This window comes from Falco punctatus (genome assembly GCF_963210335.1).
Source record: "Falco punctatus genome assembly, chromosome: 8".
Classification (NCBI taxonomy): domain Eukaryota; kingdom Metazoa; phylum Chordata; class Aves; order Falconiformes; family Falconidae; genus Falco; species Falco punctatus.
In genome coordinates this window covers 8250311-8271625 of record NC_137588.1, presented here as the reverse complement: position 1 = coordinate 8271625, position 21315 = coordinate 8250311, and the positions used below count along the sequence as shown (strand labels likewise).

Sequence of the window (21315 nt, the reverse complement as noted above, 5' to 3'; positions counted from 1 at the left end):
GCTCTTTGCCAGGGACCTGTGTTTAGAGGAACAAGGCCCTCCAGTTTTATATGTTATCCCCTTGTAAGCTCACTAGTCGCCTCCTAAGCTCGTAATAAAAGACTTTTTTGAAAAATGATGGCACCTAGTTTCCAAGGCAGCAGAACTTTTAAGCTTGTGTTTGCAAGAGCCTAGGGAATTACAGATGCCAGAAGGAACACGCTGTATAAAACCCATCACCTATTCCTGCTGGATAAATTAAATAACAGCTTTATTTTTTAACACAACGTGATCTAGATGAAGAAGTTGCTATCAATGCTACACAAAAAATATATGATGTATGGAATAACAGCTACAAATCCCTTTAATCTCTGGTGGTACCTACAGACCTCAGATGTTTTGGTGCCTGTATGGCTTATCAAACATGCATGATCCCAGGCTGGAAAGGCTGAGATACTTCACAGTGTTGAATGGCCACCAGTCGTTTGCTGGATCTCAGTTGCAATTCAGGCTGCAGTGCTCCAGGGGAAGAGACAAGAAGGGAGATAAAGGAAAGAAAAGGCAGCAGCTAGAGGTGGGGACAGAGAGTGGCTGTGACTAACCCAAAGCGTAGATGCAGCCACAGCAGAAAATAGATCACAGGGAAGTCCTCTGAGGACAGCACTGGCTGAACAGCCCAGGTAAACCTGCATCCTCTGACTTCAAATTATTCGAAAGCTCAAGCATTCAACTGGAAACCCGCAGCAAACCAGAACATCTCACACTCCCCAGTTTGTGTTTATGAATGTCTATTTTCTTAGGCTAAACCAATTGCTTATTCTTGGTCGTATGCTACTCCCTTCTCAGCTACAAAGCAGGCTCCTTTCCCATGGAAAAAAATATCAACTCTGCTTATTTCATACTTAATTTTACTGCTTGACTTTTCCCAGCAATGCAATTCATTATTTTTTTCCAAGTTCGCTACAAACTGATGAAAATAAAAAGCTCCTCGGCTCATGCACACACTCCCTGTATGCTCTCACACACAGCACTTTTATTGTGGCTTAATTTCTCAGTTTTAAAAGGAAGATGTTTGCTTTCCTCCTACTTTTTATTTTTCTTTGGGGGTGGTGGGGGGTGGTGGTGGTGGAGAAGACCCAGGGGAAGCGAGAGGGGGGCATTACTTCATCTTTAATACAGTTTCCAGTACAATAAAGACCATTCTTTGCACTGTGACACCGAGGTGCTAACAGAGGGCAATAAATTCAGATTAATAATTAACATCCACATCGTATCAAGCAATCTTGTGGCTCTCATTCAAATTGCTTCCGAAAGTTGCCTACTTTTTTGTGGCAAACATATGCAATAGGTTTCTCAGCTATTAATTTTAGAAGCTATTTTTGAGTGATGTATTACAGAACAAAAGAACTAAAGCAATTTTCTATTCTGATTCCAATTTCTGACTTTACTTATTGAATCGCAAGCATTACTCTCTTTCTCTTGGAGATTTGGGAATGGTATCTTGAAGTCTACAGGAAAAAGTATATTGCTTAGGGGTTATGGCCAAACCAGTCCTTAAAACCACATGCACTTAAAGAGACAGTACTGCTGGGGCTCTGTGGGTAAAACTCTTGGCTGAAAACAAAAAAAAAAGTTTGGCAAAAAAAGCGATATACAAATGCTCGCGTTAATGGGGGGGGAAAAAAAAGTGAGGTTCTGAATGTAGAGACTCAGTTTAAGTATTAAATAAGAACAAAACAGAAGATACTTACTGCTTTTCAGACCCCCTTGACCTGCAGATGGATGAGAATCGAGCACTGAAAGGAAGCAGACAAATTTCTGATGCAAGCTGCACCAGCATGAAGAACCACTTTCATATTAACACAGCGAATTACAAGCTGGATTTACATGATTTTCCAACCCCTGCAAAGAAAAAAGCAACAAGTACTCAAGCTCGCTTACTCCGAAGAACACCCCACCAATCCAATGCTCCAAAAGAAATTATGCAATGGGCATAACCATCGTATGCCTCAAAAAACAATATGACTTAGATGCTTTTTATTATGGTCTTGATTCTTCAGGGTTCACATTTTCAAGCTTTTCCTCCAAAACCATGGGGGGGCTAGGAACTTTATTTCAAAAACTTGATAGCCAAGAGTCTCACCTAATTATACAAGCTGGAGCTTCAAGGGGGGGGGGGGGGGGGGGGGGGGGCGGGGGGGAAGGCAAAGGAATGCAGACACCTAGAGATTTATGGCAAAAAATGCAATTGCTGGCAAAACACTCATTGTCCCAAACTTCTTGCTTTTTCTCCTCCCCACCCACTCTGTGAAGGAGTGTATTTTTTCCAAAAAAATTGTCATGTGCTGTAATGCTGCCTTGCTAGCTTTGATTTTGCCCCTCTTAAAGGAGCCTTTTAATGTTCTGTGACCGATGCTTCTCACCCTGCACACAAGCAATAAGTTAGAACAATTATTTTTAAAAACTCCAGCTTCACTGCTGGAGTTTACACGGAGGCAAAACAGCTGTCTTGCCCTCAAAGCCAGCCTTCTACCAAAGCAGGGCTCAGAAATTACAGATGGGATTTTAAGGCAGCATCACGACATGCTCGTATTTCCCCCATTGCTTTTTTTTTTTTTTTTTAAAGGAAGCAGGAAGGGGGAAGCAGAGAAAATCCTGCAAGGCGTGGGGATGCAGCACTACTTGGGATGGAGGCAGATGCCCCCAGCCCCGGCGGTCCTTGCCCAGCCGCCCCTGCCTGACAGATGTGCAGGGTTCAGGGGTGCGATGGATGGAGGAAATGCAAACACCAGGCAGGTTTCCAGCTGCTGCGAGGAAAAAATAATAATAAACTGGTTTTTAAGTGGTAAGGGAATGGAAAAAGCACTAGAAACTTGCCTCAATATGTACTTGAGAAGGGAGGAGTAGAGGAAAAATGCAACTGGGATAACCCCTTGGGAGGAAAAGATAGAAACAGCGTTGAAATAAAGTGAAATAAAGATGAAAGAGAGAAAAATAAACACGAAATAGACAGAAATACAGATGACAGGGAGAAAAATAAACATGAAAGACAAAAACACAGATTAAATGGAGAAAAATAAACATGAAATACAGCAAAACAGACAGCGATAAACACTAACCCTCCCCTTCTTCCACGGCCGGCCCTGCAGCAGCACCGGGGAGCGCCCCCCCCGCCCCCCCTGTCCCGTCTCCCCGGTGACGACGGGGCGGTGCGGGCCGCACAGTTACCGGGCCGCACGGTTACCGGGCCGCACGGTTACCAGGCCGCCTACTGGGCCGCACAGTTACCGGGCCGCACGGTGACCGGGCCGCATACCGGGCCGCACAGTTACCGGCCGCGGGAGCGCGGTGCCCGGGGCCAGCCCCGCGGCGGAGGAGCAGCCCCGGCATGTCTCAGGCGTGAGTAGCGCGGCGGCGGGGGCGGGGGGCTCCCGGTGTAACGGGCTGAGCCCACCCGCCGTGCTTCCTCCGGCCGTTGCACCCCGAACCCGGCACACCTGTCAGGCAGGGGCGGCTGGGCAGCGACCGCCGGGGCTGGGGGCATCTGCCTCCGTCCCGGCTGCTGCTGCCTCCGCACTCCGAGCAGGATTTGCTCAGCTTCCCCCCCGCCCCCCGCCAGCTTCCTTAAAGAAAGAAAGAAAAAAAAATAATTTAAAAAACCCAGCGCCGCACCTACCGGCATAGCGCGGCACCTGCCGGGGCACACGCGGTGTAACGGGGCACACACGCGGTGTAACCGGCACACACGCGGTGTAACGGGGCACACACGCGGTGTAACGGGGCACACACGCGGTGTAACCGGCACACACGCGGTGTAACGGGGCACACACGCGGTGTAACGGGGCACACGCGGTGTAACGGGGCACACACGCGGTGTAACGGGGCACACACGCGGTGTAACCGGCGCACACACGGTGTAACGGGGCGCACACGCAGTGTAACGGGGCGCACACGCGGTGTAACCGGGGCCACCGGGCCCGGCAGCAGGGGGTGTCCTGGGCAGGGGGATCCCCCCTCCGCAAACCCATCGCCTCAGCAGCCTTCAGCCCAACGCTGATATTCCCCCTCCTCAGACACCAGGCCCTTCGCTGCTTGCAAAAAACCCCAACTTTTTCCTCTCCTACAGACCAAAATTCGCACATCCTGTTGGGTTTGGTGGGTTTTTTCCCCCCTAATGAACTCCTCATGCTGTCAGCACAATACAAAGCTTTAAAAGTTTATTTGCAATCACCAGACACTGCTGATGGCATTGGATCAAAGTGCCTGCGAGGAGCCATACTCATTACTCCAGAACCACTACTAAGATAGCAAGCCCCTACATTAAGGCGGCGTTACTACTGCTGCACTACGCAGCTGGGAGCCTGCCGGTGTGGGCGGCTTCCAAGCCGTTCTCCCCTCGGTGTTCTGCTGTTTGCTGCCACCAGGTCCAGCGATGTGAAACCCTGGGCACGGTCCAGTTTGCGGCAGCTCTTGTGCCCAGTTCTGAGCTGGATGAGGCTTGCTCAAGTTGAGTAAATAATAATAATATGTTAGAGGAAAAAATAAAAACACCCCCTGGGGCAGTACTTGCTGCCTGCTGCTGCTCTGCATGGCCAAACCTGACCATAGCCAAAGTTGACCATGGCCAAAGCTGACCATGGCCAAACCGACCATAGCCAAAGCTGACCGTGGCCAAAGCTGACCATGGCCTAACCTGACCACGGCCTAACCTGACCATAGCCAAACCAACCATACCCAAACCTGACCATAGCCAAATTGACCACGGCCATACCTGACCATAGCCAAACCAACCATACCCAAACCTGACCATGGCCAAATTGACCACAGCCATACCTGACTATAGCCAAACAGACCATAGCCAAAGCTGACCACAGCCAAATTGACCATAGCCAAACCTGACCACGGCCTAACCTGACCGTGGCTAAAACTGACCACAGCCAAAACTGACCACAGCCAAATTGACCATAGCCAAACCGACCATAGTCAAAGCTGACCATAGCCAAAGCTGACCATGGGCAAAGCTTACCATAGCCAAACCCGACCATAGCCAAACCCGACCATAGTCAAACCACTGCCCCAGCGGGTTGAAGCCTCTGCCAGCTTCTTACCTGAGGTGGTCTTCTCTGGCTTTAGCGGTACCGGCTTCAAAGCCTCTCTTTTGCTCAGTATCGTCTTTCCCAATGCCAGCTCTTTGCCAGATAAAACCCCTCCATCTCTAAATCACCCTTTTAGCCCCCAAAGCAGGCAGCTCTCCTTGTTGCCTCCGTGTTGGGCTTCCCCTAACCCAGCCTCAGTGCGTTTGCAGTCCCAGCCGGGTACCGCTGCCAACCCCACTGCTTTCCAGCCAGGCTGCTGCCTTTTCCTTGCTCCTTGGCTCAGGAGAGAAGGGTGAGCTGAGAGGAATAAAAAGAAACACCACCAAGGGCACAGCAGAGCTGGCATGGGGGCTCTGTCCAAGGACACAGACCCCACGCGGCCTCCCGCAGCCCAAAGCTGGAGACCGGTGGCTAATGCAGTGCAGGGCTTGGCTTGCAACGGCGCTAATCATGCCTTGCACTGGCACGGTGGCTCAGCTAAGGGAAGCTCTCAAATGAATGGATAGTTATCTAAATTGTGTTGTTTAAAAGAAAAAACAACCACAAAAAATCCTGCCACAAAAGTAGTGATTGACCTGTTCCTGAGAGAGTTCCCTCATAACCTGTCATTCTTACGGTCTGAATCACGGCTGCTGTTACGTGAGCCAGATCAACACCAAAGGAATTGAATATAGTTGGAAAATGCTTGTGCTTCAACTGTTTGGCTTAGCTCAGTTTAGTTTTAATAGAGACAGGGCTCTTTAGCGTTTCCTATAGCATTGCCAGCATTGAACAGCAAATCCATATAAATGTGATACGCATCTCCACATCACATGACAAAAATATATACGGTGCTGTTTCCAAATGAGGTAGTGATGCTGGTGAGGGACTCCAATTTGACATTGATGCTACTTGGCTCACTTAACTATAATCACTCTATAACTGTGCAGAGCACAGCATTTATAGCTACGCTAATCCAGTCCTTCATAAACACAAGTCTTGAATAGACACCAGTTCATCAGCCGCTGCATCTATAGAGCTCGAGCTAAGCAACGGGCTGGATAGTTTTGTTTACTGTATTCTACACCTCAGTCAGCATACCAAGCCTTCTGGACGGTTTGTGCTTTTCTTTACTGCACCAGTAACGGGATTCAGTATCACCTGAGAATCTCAGCATTCCTTTAAAAAAAATAATTATTTTAAAAAAAACCCAAAAAACACCAGAAAAAATGTGAAGCAAAAATGCTCCCAAACTATCAGAAAACCAAAAAGTATTAAATTCTTACTGAAATATATGAAGCCTTAAAGGTTGCATTTCATGATTTTTAAATGGTTGGAGCTGACAGTGCTAGCAAATCCATAAAAAATTTATCCTGATGTTTCCTGTTCACAGCCTTGTGCATTCCTCCCCCTGAGTTGTAATCGATGCCAGTAGTCACGCAATAGCACACTTTCCTTTTATCCTAGGCTATCCGGTTTTGCAAGGTACAGCTGAGTTGGTTCTCAAGTAAGTTACCGCAGCTACCGTTACATGATCACGTAGTGAGGTTATCCTGGCTGTGTACCATAAATCATGCTAAATTAAAAGTATTTTATAAGCCACGTGACAAAGATGTTTTAAAACAGACTGCCTTACTTGAAGGCAGTGAAGCTAAGAGCTACTAATACATGGGGTTTACGAGAAAGAACTTTGGTACTTCAGGCAAAAATATTTTAGGGGACAGCACCTTATTTGGCTGGGAATAGGGATGGCTGCCGATCTTGCCATGTCACATGGAAGACAGACTCCCATCCTACCAAAGGGTAGGCACGTCGGTAAGTCACAGCCAAGCCTTTAATGCTGGTTTTTCAGTGCTGTCCAGTCACATCCTGTGTGCTGTACAGAAATGCTACCCAGCACATGACTTTTTTTGAGCTTGAGGTAAACAGCTGCTTTTTAGACATCTGGAAGAACAGCTGCTGCAGACAGAGAAGTCGTCGCACACGCCTCATGCAGCCAGTGGGACATGCTAGACATAAGCTGAGTGCAGGACTGTTGTCTCGCAGGCACTGAAGTCACAGTGGTCAGACTGGCAACTTTTGCAGCACTGAGTCACGCTGCACACAATTTATGTGGCTGGGATTTCAGTATTTCCAATCGGTTTATGAGGCATGTTTGCCATCCTCAAGGCCCTGTGATTTCAACAGACGTGCGGTCTAAAGATCACAGTGGCGTGTTATTCCGCTGCTTTAGTCAGCTTTGTATCAAGATAGAGCCAGGACACTCAGTAAATGCTCAGCTATATTCTCTTAGGGTCAGTAAGCTCCACCAGCCAGCCAAAAGAAAAGTCAGCATGTCCAGACATGCTTGACATTTTCTAAGGACAGTTGTAGTGCTCACAAGAGGCATGGCATACCCATTACGTTTGCTGTAGGGTTGATTAAGAAGTGCTGGACGTGTCGCACTTCCTAAAGTACTCAAACCCCAGCATTTGCATACAGATGTACATTCTGTTCCAGACATTGAACAGGAGATTTACATAAACGCTTTTGCATTTATGTTTTCCTGCTGCGTTTCCTCCTCTTTTATGCATTTGTTTACCATTTACTTGACCTGTAGGGTATCTTGACCAGCAATTTCTTAACTTGCCCTAACAGTCCTAGTCCAGACACGTTCAAAGCTGAGTCTTGGCACTGCTACCATTTGTAGCAGGTTTTAATCAGCTACAAGACATTTGCCACTGCCACCAAGGAGCTTTAAACAATCAAAGGGCTTTAAAGTTTAATCTCATGTCACAAATAGAACTTATATTAATTCAGTGCTTAAATATTGAGCTAAGAGAAGATCTTTAGCATCTTCCTTTCAGTTTCTGACTGAAGAACCAAAGGAAAACTACATATTTTATATTACAGCCCCTAAAACTCAAAGAAAATTTGGATTGCAAAACGAAAATATAAGAAAACGTCAGCGCAGCTTTTAAGCCACTTTTCTCTCCCCCCCTTTACATGGCTGCATTACGATGCAGTTTCTTATGTTGTGATCACATCCTATTTTCTTCCCACGGGGCCTCAGCCTCATTCAGCGACTGGGCTGTTGTTGAATATTTCTTTTTATCCCCTCATTCAGCCTGTGGCCCCAGGACATATTCTTCAAATTCCATCTAAACGGCACAATTATTAGCTTCCTCCTGGGCATTCCTAGCGTGTTCTCTCTCATACATCTCCCAAGCAGTCATGGATTCATCTTTGCCCTTCTTTCCACCCCTGGTGAGCGTTAGTGTGTCATCTTGCTTGTCATGTTAAAGCAGGAAAACAGAGACAGAATCAAAATGATCACAACTAAGACTCAAAGCTGCAACTCCCTTCCGCGCCTGCCTTCATCCCTAATGAGGTAGGGAAGGATCCTGTGCGTTACTCGTATGTTTTCTCCTTTGGGAAAAAGCACTGTCAGCAGAAATATCCCAGCAACACTTGTGCTAGAAAACAGTGAAAGAAGAGGCTACAGTTTTTAAGAAACCAAGCGGACTGTGTTAGCTTAAAGCCTTCTGACCCTGGCAGAGGTAGAGCAGCACCCAGACACGGTGTCTGACCCTTATGCATGCAGCTGTAGACAGCTGGATGGGCGATCACTCTTTCCTTTTCTAAGGAAGAAAAACAAAGGAAAAAAAAAAAAAGTAAATGACATAATTAGAATGGTTAAGGCTGAAATAAACATTGCCGCACCCAGTCAAGAGTGGTATAGGCAAATGCTGCTCGGGCCTTGAGTAAGTAGGGTGTCCTCAGCTCCGGCTGGTTTCTGGCTGTCCATCCCAACAACGAGCTCACTACAGCATCTGCTGAGGCAGTGCTGCACAGTAACGGGGTGTGAGTTACCAAAGCTCTCCTTCCCCATCCTTTCACATTTTTCCCTGGCCAGGAGAACTAGCGCTTGCAAAGGAGAGCAGGCTGCTCTTCTCCTTACCTCCTAGGGGAGCGTGGCCTCCAGCCCAGGAAGGAGCTGCAGCCTGACAGACAGACAGACGATGGCCCTCAGAGCATGCTACAGCAAAGTTCAGCCCTGAATATTGTCTCCCCTACCTTAATCGCTTTGCAATGTCCTGTAAGAAAACAGCTGTTGTTTTCGAATCAGCCTTATGAATTTAGCCAGAGCAGGTGTGCTTGAATCCTGCTGAGGTGCGGTGTTGCCACCGCTGCTTAGCAAAGCAGGCTTCCCCACCTTCCCTGCAGTTTCCCGTTACATTTATGCCATGAAAATCTTTTATCCTCTATTTGCTTTCAGCTGTAGTACCAAGGACTGAAATTGGAGATGACAGAAGCACAGAGCTGTTCACATTAACAAAGCCAGCAGGCTGTATGCTTTCTTCCCATCCCAACCAAAGCCTGTTTGGATTTATACTTCATTTTCCCCAAATGCTTCAATCTCTGTAAAACATCATGGCTAGAGCAATGCTTAAAAGTAGTCATCTGGCAACGTTATGTTCACCACCAGCTAGGAAGTTTGTTGGCATAATTGTAAGCCTAATATTATTTTGGGAGCAAGGCAAGCCTGGCCAAGCTCAGAACTGTGACTCTCCACTGCTCCAGGCTGCAGGCTTTTAAAATGGGCATTGATTCAGACCACCTTTTAGTGAATTTGGTTGTGTCACGGGGCCACACCGATCTCTGTCTGCACCTCTCCATCCCCCAAAACACGTTGTCTATAATAAGACAAAAGAAAAAGGAAAAGAGGGGGCTACTGCCGTAATATATTCAGCCCAGCAATCACCATGCAATACCTGAGCAGGCTGTCATGAGGGAGCAGGTAACTCTGCTGACCGGGATAAGCCAGCAGTCATTTTAAGTCTGGTGATTTTTAGAAAGAGAGAAGGAAAAACAAAAGCAGCAGCACTTGTGCAAGCCCCTTTTCCTCCCAGGGCCTCACTTTCCCCTCCCAACCTTTGTCTCTTGTTTCTTTATTTTACTGAGGCTGCAGGGCAGGGTTTCCCTCCCCTGTGTTTGCCCAGGGCTCAGCACAATGGCTGACCTGTCAAGCCCCAAGTCTCTTTAGAAGAGACCCTGAGGACTGGCCCCTGCGCGCACTTCCTTGTGGCTAACCCCCGTCTCGGTCACCTCTCCTCCGCGCCGTGACCGCTGCCTTGTCCTGTGCGGTGCTGCATACGTGCTGGGCTCCTTGTGCCCACGGGAGCCCGGTTCCCACGCACAGATCCCCCTGCAGCCCAGCTGCCCACCCCCTCGCTCTCCCAAACCCCACCAGTGCTTTCTCTGGTCCCTCTCAGATGGCCCAACATGGCCCAGTCTCATCTTCTGAGAAAGGAGAAATGCGGGTAGTTTGCAGGGGCAGTTTAGATGCTTCAGAAAGGTTTTAAACCACGCAATTTAGTGCTCATTTAATCAAATTTCCATATTAGATGAAGTTTCCATATTAGATGTAGTGAGCGGGCTAGGTCAGAGTCCAGCGTTTTCCCTTCCATCTCTTTACATGTGCCCATGTCAGAAAAAACAGTAGGACTGATACAGTACCACACTCTGCCTTCACATGGCTGGCGTGTCAAAATGTGAAATATTTCTGTCCTCAGAGGACAGCCCAGAAAAAACAGTCATCAAAGCAGCCAGCCTTCAGCCCATACACCACCCCAGAGGCAGACACAGCTTGGAGTGCAAACCGTGCCATGTCCTGGAAGAACAGAAATAGTGTTCCCTTCGGCAGCTAAGTAAAAACACCGAGATACTTTGGGGGAAAAAAAAAAGAACCCCCCCACACACACAAAGGTAGCCCCTCTGATGCCCATTTCCATGACTGGCTCAGCAGTGATCTGTTTGTGTGCTCAGCACAAATCCTTCCAAGAAGGGCATGCTTAAGTCTCAAAACCAGTTCAGTGCAACGAGCAGGCTAACCTCAGCTGTACTCAAAACCAACGTATTTTCCTACGTGTTAAGAAGAGATGGGTCAAGCAAACACACAGAGTTAGAAGGCCCTGCAATGTTAAAGTGAGGCAATGCATAATTTGGCAGGATTTTAAACATCTCTTTATAACTTGGACAGAAAAAACATATTTCGAAGCTTCACTCTAAATAAGCAGATCAGGCTTTATTTTGAGCAATGAAAGCAAGATTCAAGCTAGAAATCATGCTATAGCAAAAGAGTCATCTTAAGCCCTTGCTTTAGATTCTGTTTCTACTTTGTGGGAGTGAAGAGCAGGGACATCAGTTAGGAGGTGAAGTCTTGACCTTCCCTCCAAGCTGTAGGCTGCCAAAAAAGTGGTCGGGGGGGCCTGGAATTAAGTCACTATGTGTTTTTTCCTCATTCCGTTACAGTGTTGCTTATTTTCCCCATAACGCTCCTATTTTGTAGTTGCTATGACAATTTGCAGCATTACTTATACTGCTATACACGTGCAGAGATTGAGACAGACTTCTTGCTTTTTCAGGATTTAATAACGTTACGTCTTGAGTAGGAGAATTATGTTTTGTCCTGCTGGTTACCCGCACTAGTAGTCTAGTTAGATACTGTAATCCAGTCTAATTTTGATGCAGTATCACCCTCAGGCATGGATACAGCTCACAGCCTGGCCGTTACAGAACAGGAGCACGCCTATGCGATGAACTGGTCACAGTAAATAAAGCCAGCACACTCAAGGCTGTGTAATACTCCCCCTTCAGCGCATGGAAGCAATTTTGAGGGAATTTACCACTTAATGCAAGGGGAGACTGAGCAGATAGGCAAAAATTCACATAGGGACTTAGGGGTCACATGCTGCCTGATTAACAGGCGGGGAGAGTCAGTCTCATCCTTTGCTTTTAACGCGTAACCTCAAAGACACGCAGTACTCCTGGCTGCCCTTGAGCATATTTGTCTCCAAAGCGGAAGGGCTCCTTAGGATGACAGCAGCTCTGCGAAGCCCACCAGAAAGGGCTATAAACACCAAGCACATCTGATCCTTCAAACTAGTCCAGAAGGGCTCCCATTTGGACACTAGTAAAACGTGAAATAATTATTTTAGTTCTGTTTTGGGGAGGGGAAACAAATGCCTGCGCATGTGTCTGCTAGTTTTTCATCGGGGTAAACTGAAGAAACACTCAGATCACATTTCTGCTCGCACAGTCCCGTTAGCAAGTATCTGCTGTTCCCCATCACGTGCCTAACAAACTGAAGCATGAGGGCCAGGTCCCCCCCAGGTGTCAGTCGCCCTGACCGCAGCAGGTACACAGGAGCTATCAGCTTATCACAGCTGAGAATTTAGCAGTTCCACATCAATCTTTTCCTTCAATACTTCATTTTCCAGTGGGCCTGTCCCTTCTTTTGCCCTCGTTTACATGAAGCATTCACTGCTACAAAAGCTGCAAACGTACCCTAATGTCCGTAGTTTTAACATGTGACCCAGAGTAACATGCTTGCGATCATCTTCCTGCTTATCTGATAAGCTAATGCTTTATGGAAGCAATTAGGTTCTATCGGCATTGTATTAGGTTAACGTAGTCTGAAGGGCTAGAGCACTCCGTCCCCCTCCTCCCTCAAAAAGTCATTCAAAATACAAAAAGAAACTGCTGGCTCAGCAGGAGGAACCACTTGACATTCCTCAGTCAGAGGAGGCAGAAAGGGAGATTATTGTAAATTGGAGCAGACAATCGTGGAGTGGGTTCTCCTTGCGGCACAACCTGTTGTCTCCGCGCAATAACCTGCATTCAAAACGCTCTGGCCCGAGGATACCCCCTGTTCATAAATCAGCGGTATGGGTGTAGGGACAACCTGCAGGGCTAGGCTTCCTCCAGGATTTATAACCTCCCTGCTACCAAACGGTCTGTGAGTAGGCACAGCTAGCTAAGTACAATACCACGTTGTTTCCTCCTGTGCTGGAAAACCTGGTGAACCTCACAGTAGCGCGTGTTCTTCCGTGTCCCAGCTTCAGACGACGTGTACAAAACTCCCACTGATCAACAGGCAGAGCTGTTAGGTCAAAGCTAATTCTGGTCTTGTTTGGGCCAACCTTCTGGCTTAGAGAGAAAAACTCTGCTGGTTTTATTTTGTTTATCTGCTGCACCTGGGTTAATTGCCGCAATTGAGTGATTTGGGTAGTGCAGCGGGATGTAAATGAAGTAGGAAAAGAGGAAGGGGAAAGACCTGGGTGGGCTGCAGAGGCATTAGGAAAAGCAAGAACCAGCTGCATCCTGCAGAACCCCAGGTCAGCTGAAAAGTATAATATGCACTTTAAAAAGTTAATGGTGCAAATTCAATAGCATGGTTCAGATTGTTGGTGTTTTCGCTGACTGCTCCGGGGAGTCCCAGCAGCCCCATCAGCATCCTGGATGTGCAGTGCACGCCCCACGCTTGGGGCACTTTGTGGGCTGGAGTTTGTCTTCTCCACCCCGCTCGTCCCTCTTGCAGCACAAGCCTGGGGTCATTATGTTCTGTACTCTGATAAAATCAGCTGACAGAGCTCCAATTTAGGCATTTATTGTCAAGCACAGGCAATGCGAACAGCCACCCAGCTTTCTTGTCAGAATTAATACACAAGCACTCCCTCAGTGCTGCTCAGACCAGCGCGAGGTCAGCTCTGAAAGCTCATCTGATGGAGATGAGGCCTTTTACTGTCCTCATCCTTCTCTGAGAGGCTCTAGGAACAGCAAGCAATAGCTTGGTTAAGCTCGTGGATGGGTCTAGATTGCACTAAATAAATGGCCTTTATTTCTAGGTCTAAGAAACAAAAGTCAGCTTTCCTTGTTACCTTAACCCACTGTTTTCCCCTGACAATATGAATCAACTGTTTTTCTCCCAGCAAAACTGAGTCTCGGTGGAGAAGAAATTTCTTACCTCTGCTAGTAGAGAAGCATTTTCAGGGACGTAAGATTTTTTGATGCCAGTCACTCCCAAGAGAGAGTCTCCATCTGGCAAAGAGAGGTTACAAAGTAAAACAGGACCTAGAAGTGTCTGTCACTACCACAGATGTTAGCACCTTTCAGTGACAAACCTGCTGTTTGAGCTCTTCTCTGGGTAAAAGCCTCATTGCCCAGAGTCCGTTTCTTGCTCCTTTAGGCCGATTTCCCACGATGTTCTGCACTGACCTGCTTTTACCACGAAAAGCCACCAACACCCAGCCCCTGCCCACATCAGAGTCCACCTTTTCCTGCCAGAACTAGCAAGTAAACAGCATTATGACTTCTCGGAATTAAGCTGGCCTTAGGTGACATCTTCCACATCAGATAGTCCTCTAGCCACTGGACCAGACATTTAGCAATTGCTTGGAGCGCAGCAGTTGCTATCATAGAAGTAATTTATTTTTCTCACTTCGCATTTGCAGTAGCACCCACAGCTACGCTCTGGCATTGGCACCGATACAGCCCTGACGCTACGATTAGCTCTGAGCAAGCACTTCAGAAAGGCAGAAAAGCAACACATGGTTTAGAAACATCAATTGGTCCTCATCCCAAACATGCAGAGACCCAAAATGGACCTTCCCCCATCATAAGGGCTTTGAGGGGAGACACATTTTCTATTAAATCATCTTCTCAGCAGAACTGACTGACACTCGTGGCACTGTTGGGGGCTGTAGCTTCAAGCATTTAAAGGGTGCTTCAGGCATGTCAAGGACGAAGTTGAAAAGTATTTAACGTTGAAGCTTTCATTAATAAAACATTTTAAGATGCCTATTTTTTAAAACAATCAAAAAGATAAACTTTTGCTAATTTTTTAAAAAATACATTTTAGTTAAAATCTCTTTATAAATGTAATAGCTCACATTTCTAGGCTCACTTTTTTTAAGAAACCCACACACATAGAGCCCTGGCATCAATGAACGCTAACTCTTGCTTTCATGTCAGGTTAACATAGTCTTCTCTTTTCAATTAGTACTTACAATAAGATGTGGACAGATGCCCAGAAAGACCTCGACATTCAGCTCTGGAGAGAAAGAGAAGAGTTCCTTGAGCCAGAGAAGGACCGCGTGAAAGCATTCAAGATGTTAGCCGATTCCTACATCAAATACATACAAATCTCCCGTAACTTGGGGACGGCCCATGACCGGCTCATTCACCAGCAGAAGCGAACAGTGATTCGGCAAGTGCTGGATGGCGTGATGGGCCGGATCCTGGAGATAAAAAAAGAGATGGTGGACCTGGAGAACTCGGAATTTCATTACATTGATAATATCCTGGAAGATCTAAAGCTTCTCCCGGTAAGCTTACCTCTATTATGAGCAAATCCATATGAACTCTGCCTATCCTGCATTTTAAGGACAGTCACGTTTACTTGTGGTCTGTGATGTTTCATCAAGTGATTTAGCTTCTTGCATGTTCACTGGTGTACTGGGTGATCAGTGATTATGGTATTTTTTCTTAAAGATGGGAGTATATTTGATCTATGATGAGCATTATATATTGCAGCAAGATTTTAAAAGCTAATCTGCTTGATCGATACGTTGCACTTCTGCTTCTCCGTAACAACCCAGGCTCTGTGGATCTTTCCCTTGCACGCGTCCCAACATGAAGTCGTATTAACTTAAGACAACTCCACTATTAATGTCAGCAGCTTGACTCTGCCTGATTTTAATGCGGGATTAGGTAGAAGATGAGCAACTGATAACTAAGGTACAGTCCCCTCCGTCTGCCCTTTGTGTCACTGGAATCAGCCAGGCTCCAGCCTTCTGCAGCAGGGAGCAGGTAACGCTTAGAAGTTGCATCGTCTGGTCCGGTGGTTTGTTGTACAATGGACTACTAAAACGAAAAATGTGAGCCAAGCTGCTGCTTGTGCAAGAGGCAGGAGCGGGGGGTGTTGGAGCGCAGGGCTGCAGAGCGGCTGGTGCGCGAGCAGCCCCTGCCCGCACGGGGACGGTTCCTTCTCTCGCAGACAGCCCCACCTATCGTCACATTCAGGTACCGCGGCTTATCTGCGCCCGGGGGGGGGGGGGGGGAGTTAGAGCTAAATTGCTACTTTTTTTTTTTTTTTTTTTCCAGGATCCCAGTTATAACGTAAGATAAATTGCCTAATATCCTTATAGCATCATTTTGAGATTTGCCAGCATGTTTCTGTTTGCAATTGCACAGCTATATTTCACTGCAAATTTAGGATGGTAATCACCATGAACTTTCACCAGTTCTTTACCTTCTACATTAATCGCAGTAGAGAACTATTGTAAACTATGAGAAGGCACACTAGGGAGTATAAATACACCTCCAGGGAAACCGATCCTTCACATCATATTTTGAAATCATTAAGCACTGCTGTTTCCATGACTTTACCAGTAAGCTCACCTGCAGCAAAAAAGTTGGCAAGTCCAAAAAGCCATACTTGACATCTATTAAAAAAACCAAGCAGAAATCCAAATTCCTGTATTACACCTTAATTTTAAGATGGTATGATGTACCTACCTACTACAAAAAAAAAAAAAAAAAAAAAGTCACTGGAAAGTTTTCAGGCTTTTTCAAAGAAAACATTGTTTTCCATGATAGATAGGAATACAGATTTGTGGGTTTTTTTCTATCAAATAATCACAAATTCTTGGTTACAAAACAAAATTCTTGGCCAGTACTTGACAAATAACTTCTGTTTCTTAAAGAATCTACCCAGAAAGGATATCTGTACTCCTTCCTTTCACTGTATTATCATGGGCTAAGAGCCAGCATGATTGTAGGCAGAGAACACAACAGAGTAGTCTTATTTTACATCTTATGCAATGACATTGCATACTTTTTACTATGTCGCTTTAAGGCCAAACTTCATCTTTCTTTAGTTCTGTGCCTCATGTTTTTGTACGTTGCTTCCAGCACTCAGACACTCCGTTTCCTAGGGTAATTGTAAAGGTATTTGGATACGCAAATCCCATGTGGAGCTGGGAGTGGCAAAAAAGCTGCAAATTTGACTTGAGGATAAACATCTCAAGCTAATTTTTCAATGCTGGGCCCCAAAAAGAGATACTGAAGAGAAGCAGGCTCCCTGCTCCCCACCCCCTCCAGCCCCAGCATTATGTTATGGCTTTGATCTCACCTTTACAGTCAGTAAAAGTCACCGTCCAGAATCACTTGTAATTAAAGCCCAGGTTAGACACCAGAGATACTCATCATCCCTACACCGATTCTCACAGCTACCTGACAGCAGAAAAACCTCTCAACGCGTGCGAGGGCATCCAGGCAAACCGTATGATTTCTTATACCTAAAGACAGCCAGGTTTGTAATCCATCCTAGAGCAACTGGCGCTCTGAAAGCACAGCATATAATCATTTCCATCAACAATCAAGGATGTTGGAAGGTGCAAACAGGGAGCTTAATGGGACAAATATTTAGAAACTTCAGCATACCAGACCTCTACATTGATAAAATCAAGAGGGGTAAACACGGTCCTGCTTGGAGGCTTTTTTATGCTGCTATAAGAGGGATGTCCCGTCTGCACAGCGTGCAGCTGAAGGAATTAGTAATGAAATCTTCATAGGGACTGATTTCACTGGCCACAGCCTTCCCTGGAAATTCTTGCTTTCCAAATCGGAAGGCCTTAGAGCTCACAAGCAGCACATTTACCGTGCGCCTGTGTCAAGGCAGGAGTGGTGCTTGGCTTTTTACAGCCAGCACTTTTCTCTTCTGCATCAGTCCACGCCAGAGCTAGGATTGAGGCTGCAAAGGGTCAAGTCAAAGGTCTCCCCGAGCAGGTCAAAGCACAGCGGTTGCCACAGCAGACAGAATAGAGCACTGACAGTGCAGCATGAAGTCTTGTACCTGTCTTAGGCTCCTTGGGCAAAAGGACCAAGCATCCACATATACCATATATACATATTATTGCATAACTTGACTGTACAACCCCTGAGTAGCACAAAAGGGTAACTACTGCCTGTCCCTCCCATCCCTGCTTCCATACTACTGGGTAAATCATTTTATTTTTGAAGGGAGACTCTAGATGTTCCTGAAACAGTATATAGAGAACATGGTACCAGGACAAACCAAACCTATGAAGACACATCACCCCCCCGCTCCAGTCTTCAATATGATATAAAGAACAAGTTACGTCACTCCACAGCATCTGAGCTTTTGGGGAGTTTTTCTGTCTGGCCACGTCTTTTTTTCAGTTCTCACGAAAGTGAAATTCTACAGGAGAAGAATCTGTAGAAACATAAATCGGTTACATCTTTTTAATGACAGAAGTGAGTGAAAACAGCCACTTCCAATTATGCCTGATTTTGAGAAGTGACTGAGATGTCAGTCACAAACAGTGGCAGCTTGTCTACAGGTAGAAATAGCTGCAGACAAACAGAATTGTGCTTTGGTTCCTTGTAAAGGTCGGAAAAAATGCAAGAGAACAGATCTATTTTTCATGTTGATTAAAAAAAAAAAAAAAAGTGTGATGATCATACAACCAGAGGTATTCAATTCAGTGGAAATCATGTTTAAATTTCCAGCAACCCTGCCAAATATTTTAACAGTTTGAAAATATAATCGAGCCATTATAAAATGAAAGATTTCTGGGCTCCCATGGCTCAGAAACTGGGTTGATTTATTTGTTTTTGTTGAATTAGGCCTTAAGTAATTGCAAAGTAACAGCTCAGCAGCTGCTACAGAGGTCAAATTCCCCAGCACTCCACAATATTCAACAATCTCAGCCCAATTTAATTGCTTTGCAAAGGTGTCCAATTAATAAGTAATGTGATTTTCATGCAGTTCTAAAAAGCATCTCATGACTATTTCTTCATCTAGGAAGACTTAGAAGTACCTATCCCAAGGTATTTCATTAAAGAAAATCTGGAAGCCCTGCAGCAGAGGGAGAAAATCCTTGATCAGATTTTGCTTAATGCTGGACTGCAAACACAGGTAAGGATGCTACATACCTCCATAATAACATGCTTGACTTTTTTAATTTATAGCCACACGTGCCTGGACACATGAGCCACTGAAGTGAAAAGTACTTTTATAGCAGTTAGAAAGTAAAAGTCTGTTTACAGATAAGGCACAAATAGAAAGTAACGTTAATTTTTCCTGTCTAACAATATCCAGTCACATCTTGAGTGTGGTGAAGACTGAAATGAATCAACTCTGCTTTACATGTGTGAGTGTCAGAGAAAGGGCAGCCCTTTGGACAAGTTTAGCGGGTGCTTTACGTGTCTAGCTAACTCTCATCACTTTATTAGTCCTACTGAAATCAAGTTGGCCTTAAGTTTTACTGAACCAGAATTCCTAACCGGAACGGGCAAAACTCAAAGTTCAGGTCAGCACAACTGTTAGCATTCAGTTGTTTATAACCTCGGAACAATGACTGCAGTCTCTTCTGTACAGCTACAGAGCTGCAGCTGCTCGGAGGAGTAGAAAATTGAGTTTTGGCAAAGCAAAAGTAATTACGGAGAAGTACACGAGCACTCCAGCGAAAACTGTTCTGGATTAGATATACTTTTGACCTTTTGGAAATGGTGCAGTGCCTACAAGCAGTCGTTGCTAACCCCTTGAAATAAACAACCGTGCCTACATGTCAGGGTGACTTAGATGCATGGATGCTATAGCCATAAGAGACAGTCCTGATCGGAATACTTAGTCAAACGGCTGCACTGCCCCAGCCGTTGAATTCTCCACCAGTATTTGTGCTGGTGGGGGAAGCCTGCGCCTTGATCCCACAAAGCAACAGCGGGAAGGTTCCCAGGGAAAGGAACAGTGCTAGTCAGACAGGGGCAATCTGCAGAGACAGAGCACAGGCTTTCTGCTAGATTACTTTAATGGGCAGCTGCAGCCCTCTTGGCCCCCACGGTAAACCTCTGGGTAAATGCTCTGCTCTTTTAGTCGTCTGATATAGGTCTGTGGAGATCCTGTTTCGGCACATTACATCTTGAGGCCTTTTTGTTTCCCACAGTTCTGCTCCCACGCCCGTTCAGCCTGGCACAGATAAGACAATCCAGCGTGCAGCCAGCTCACCTGGCAGCACCAGGCTCTCGCACTTTGCGCTCTGGCAGGGTCCGGGTCTCCCTTGCCAGGGTGCCACAAGAGAGGCACAGGATTCCATAAACACGGGTGAAATAACCTCACACAGTGTGAGCCCAGTGCCCTGTGCTGCACTTCCAGTTCAGTCACCGCTGGAATTGCTAGAGGGTTGTCCGCGCTTCTGCATGCATCGTAGCAAGTCATGTGCACTCAGAAAATCCTAACTGCTGTGTAGCAGCCCGCTGTATTCTTCAGCGTCCGTGGCAGTGCTATTCCAAGCAGTCTAATCTAAATCAAAAAACAGCAGAGTTCATCAGAGGAGCCTGCTCTGCAGATCATTTGTCCTATGTAATTCTTTTATAGAAAGCCCTGCTGAAAGCGTAGTATAGCGAGCTCCACACAATATATATAGAAGCTTTAAATGTGAACTGTTTCCAGTTGGGGGATTAACGTCAAGAAAGGACAATAATTCAGCTTTTCTGTGGAAAGCACGAGGGGCTAACAACGGTTCTCAGGAGTGAGAAGGGGGAGTCCCTCTCTCCAGCTGCACTGTTCCGATATATTTTTCCCCAGGCTGCTTCTGCTTGGGCTGGGCTTGCTCAGAACAGCCTGTCCTTCCGTTCAGCAAGAGAGCTAGGGTCCCAGCAGCACATCCAGAAACCCATCCCTTCAGAAAAGTAAAAGGAAGACATTCCATAGCCTAAGAAATTCTCATTTGAACAAGACAAAGCCCTACGGCCCTTCATGTCTTTTTTCTCAAAGGGATAAAGGTCAGCAGGATAGACAAGCCATATAGAGCCATTCTTGTTTGCCACTATAGCACCAGGCTGTCCTTGTCACACATCAGGTTCCCTTTTTCCTGAAGGTCCTCAAAAAACCACATCTCAAGATACCAAACTTCCAAGATATTGCAAGATAGCACTGAGACAGGACTCTGCTGTTCGTGACAGTTATTTGTCTGTCTTGGGAAGTTTCCGCAAGAAGATCATTTGTTGTTTCATTAGCTGAGGTAGGCAATTAGCAAAATACATGACATTAATGCTTTTCTTTGTCCATTTCTTTTTGGCTGTGCTGTTGAAGAAACCCGTCAAGGCCATGGCAATTGAAGAAGCCATTAGAATGATCCAGGTTGCAGAAAGGGCTCGCCAAGGCCGTTGTCGAGCAGCGTTCATGAAGCAAATCTACCTCGAAGAGAAGAGAAAAAGACAAACTAAGCATCAGGTCCAGATGGGTCCAAGTCCAGACGCTGCTGCCACTTGCATTCAAAAGGTGAAATCTCTGATTTAACAACAGTTCTGGCAGAACCAAGTGGCAGTGTTTTGTTCAGAAGAGCAGCAGTAGACAGAAATACCGCTCATAGGATGAGAAACGTTCTGAAAGGATAGCTTTCAGGGTGTCTAA

General features: G+C 46.1%; 1 protein-coding gene across 1 annotated transcript in view; it reads left to right on the top strand.

The window, feature by feature from the left end:
* Nucleotides 1–3197: 3197 nt before the first annotated feature.
* Nucleotides 3198–21315, top strand: part of DRC11 (dynein regulatory complex subunit 11) — a 114151-nt gene continuing 96033 nt past the window's right edge. Inside the window, exons 1-4 of the mRNA XM_080399848.1 lie at nt 3198–3378; nt 14878–15202; nt 18706–18819; nt 20995–21183. Coding sequence (XP_080255974.1) covers nt 3368–3378; nt 14878–15202; nt 18706–18819; nt 20995–21183 — 639 coding nt within the window. The 5' untranslated portion in view covers nt 3198–3367. The remainder of the gene's footprint in view (nt 3379–14877; nt 15203–18705; nt 18820–20994; nt 21184–21315) is intronic.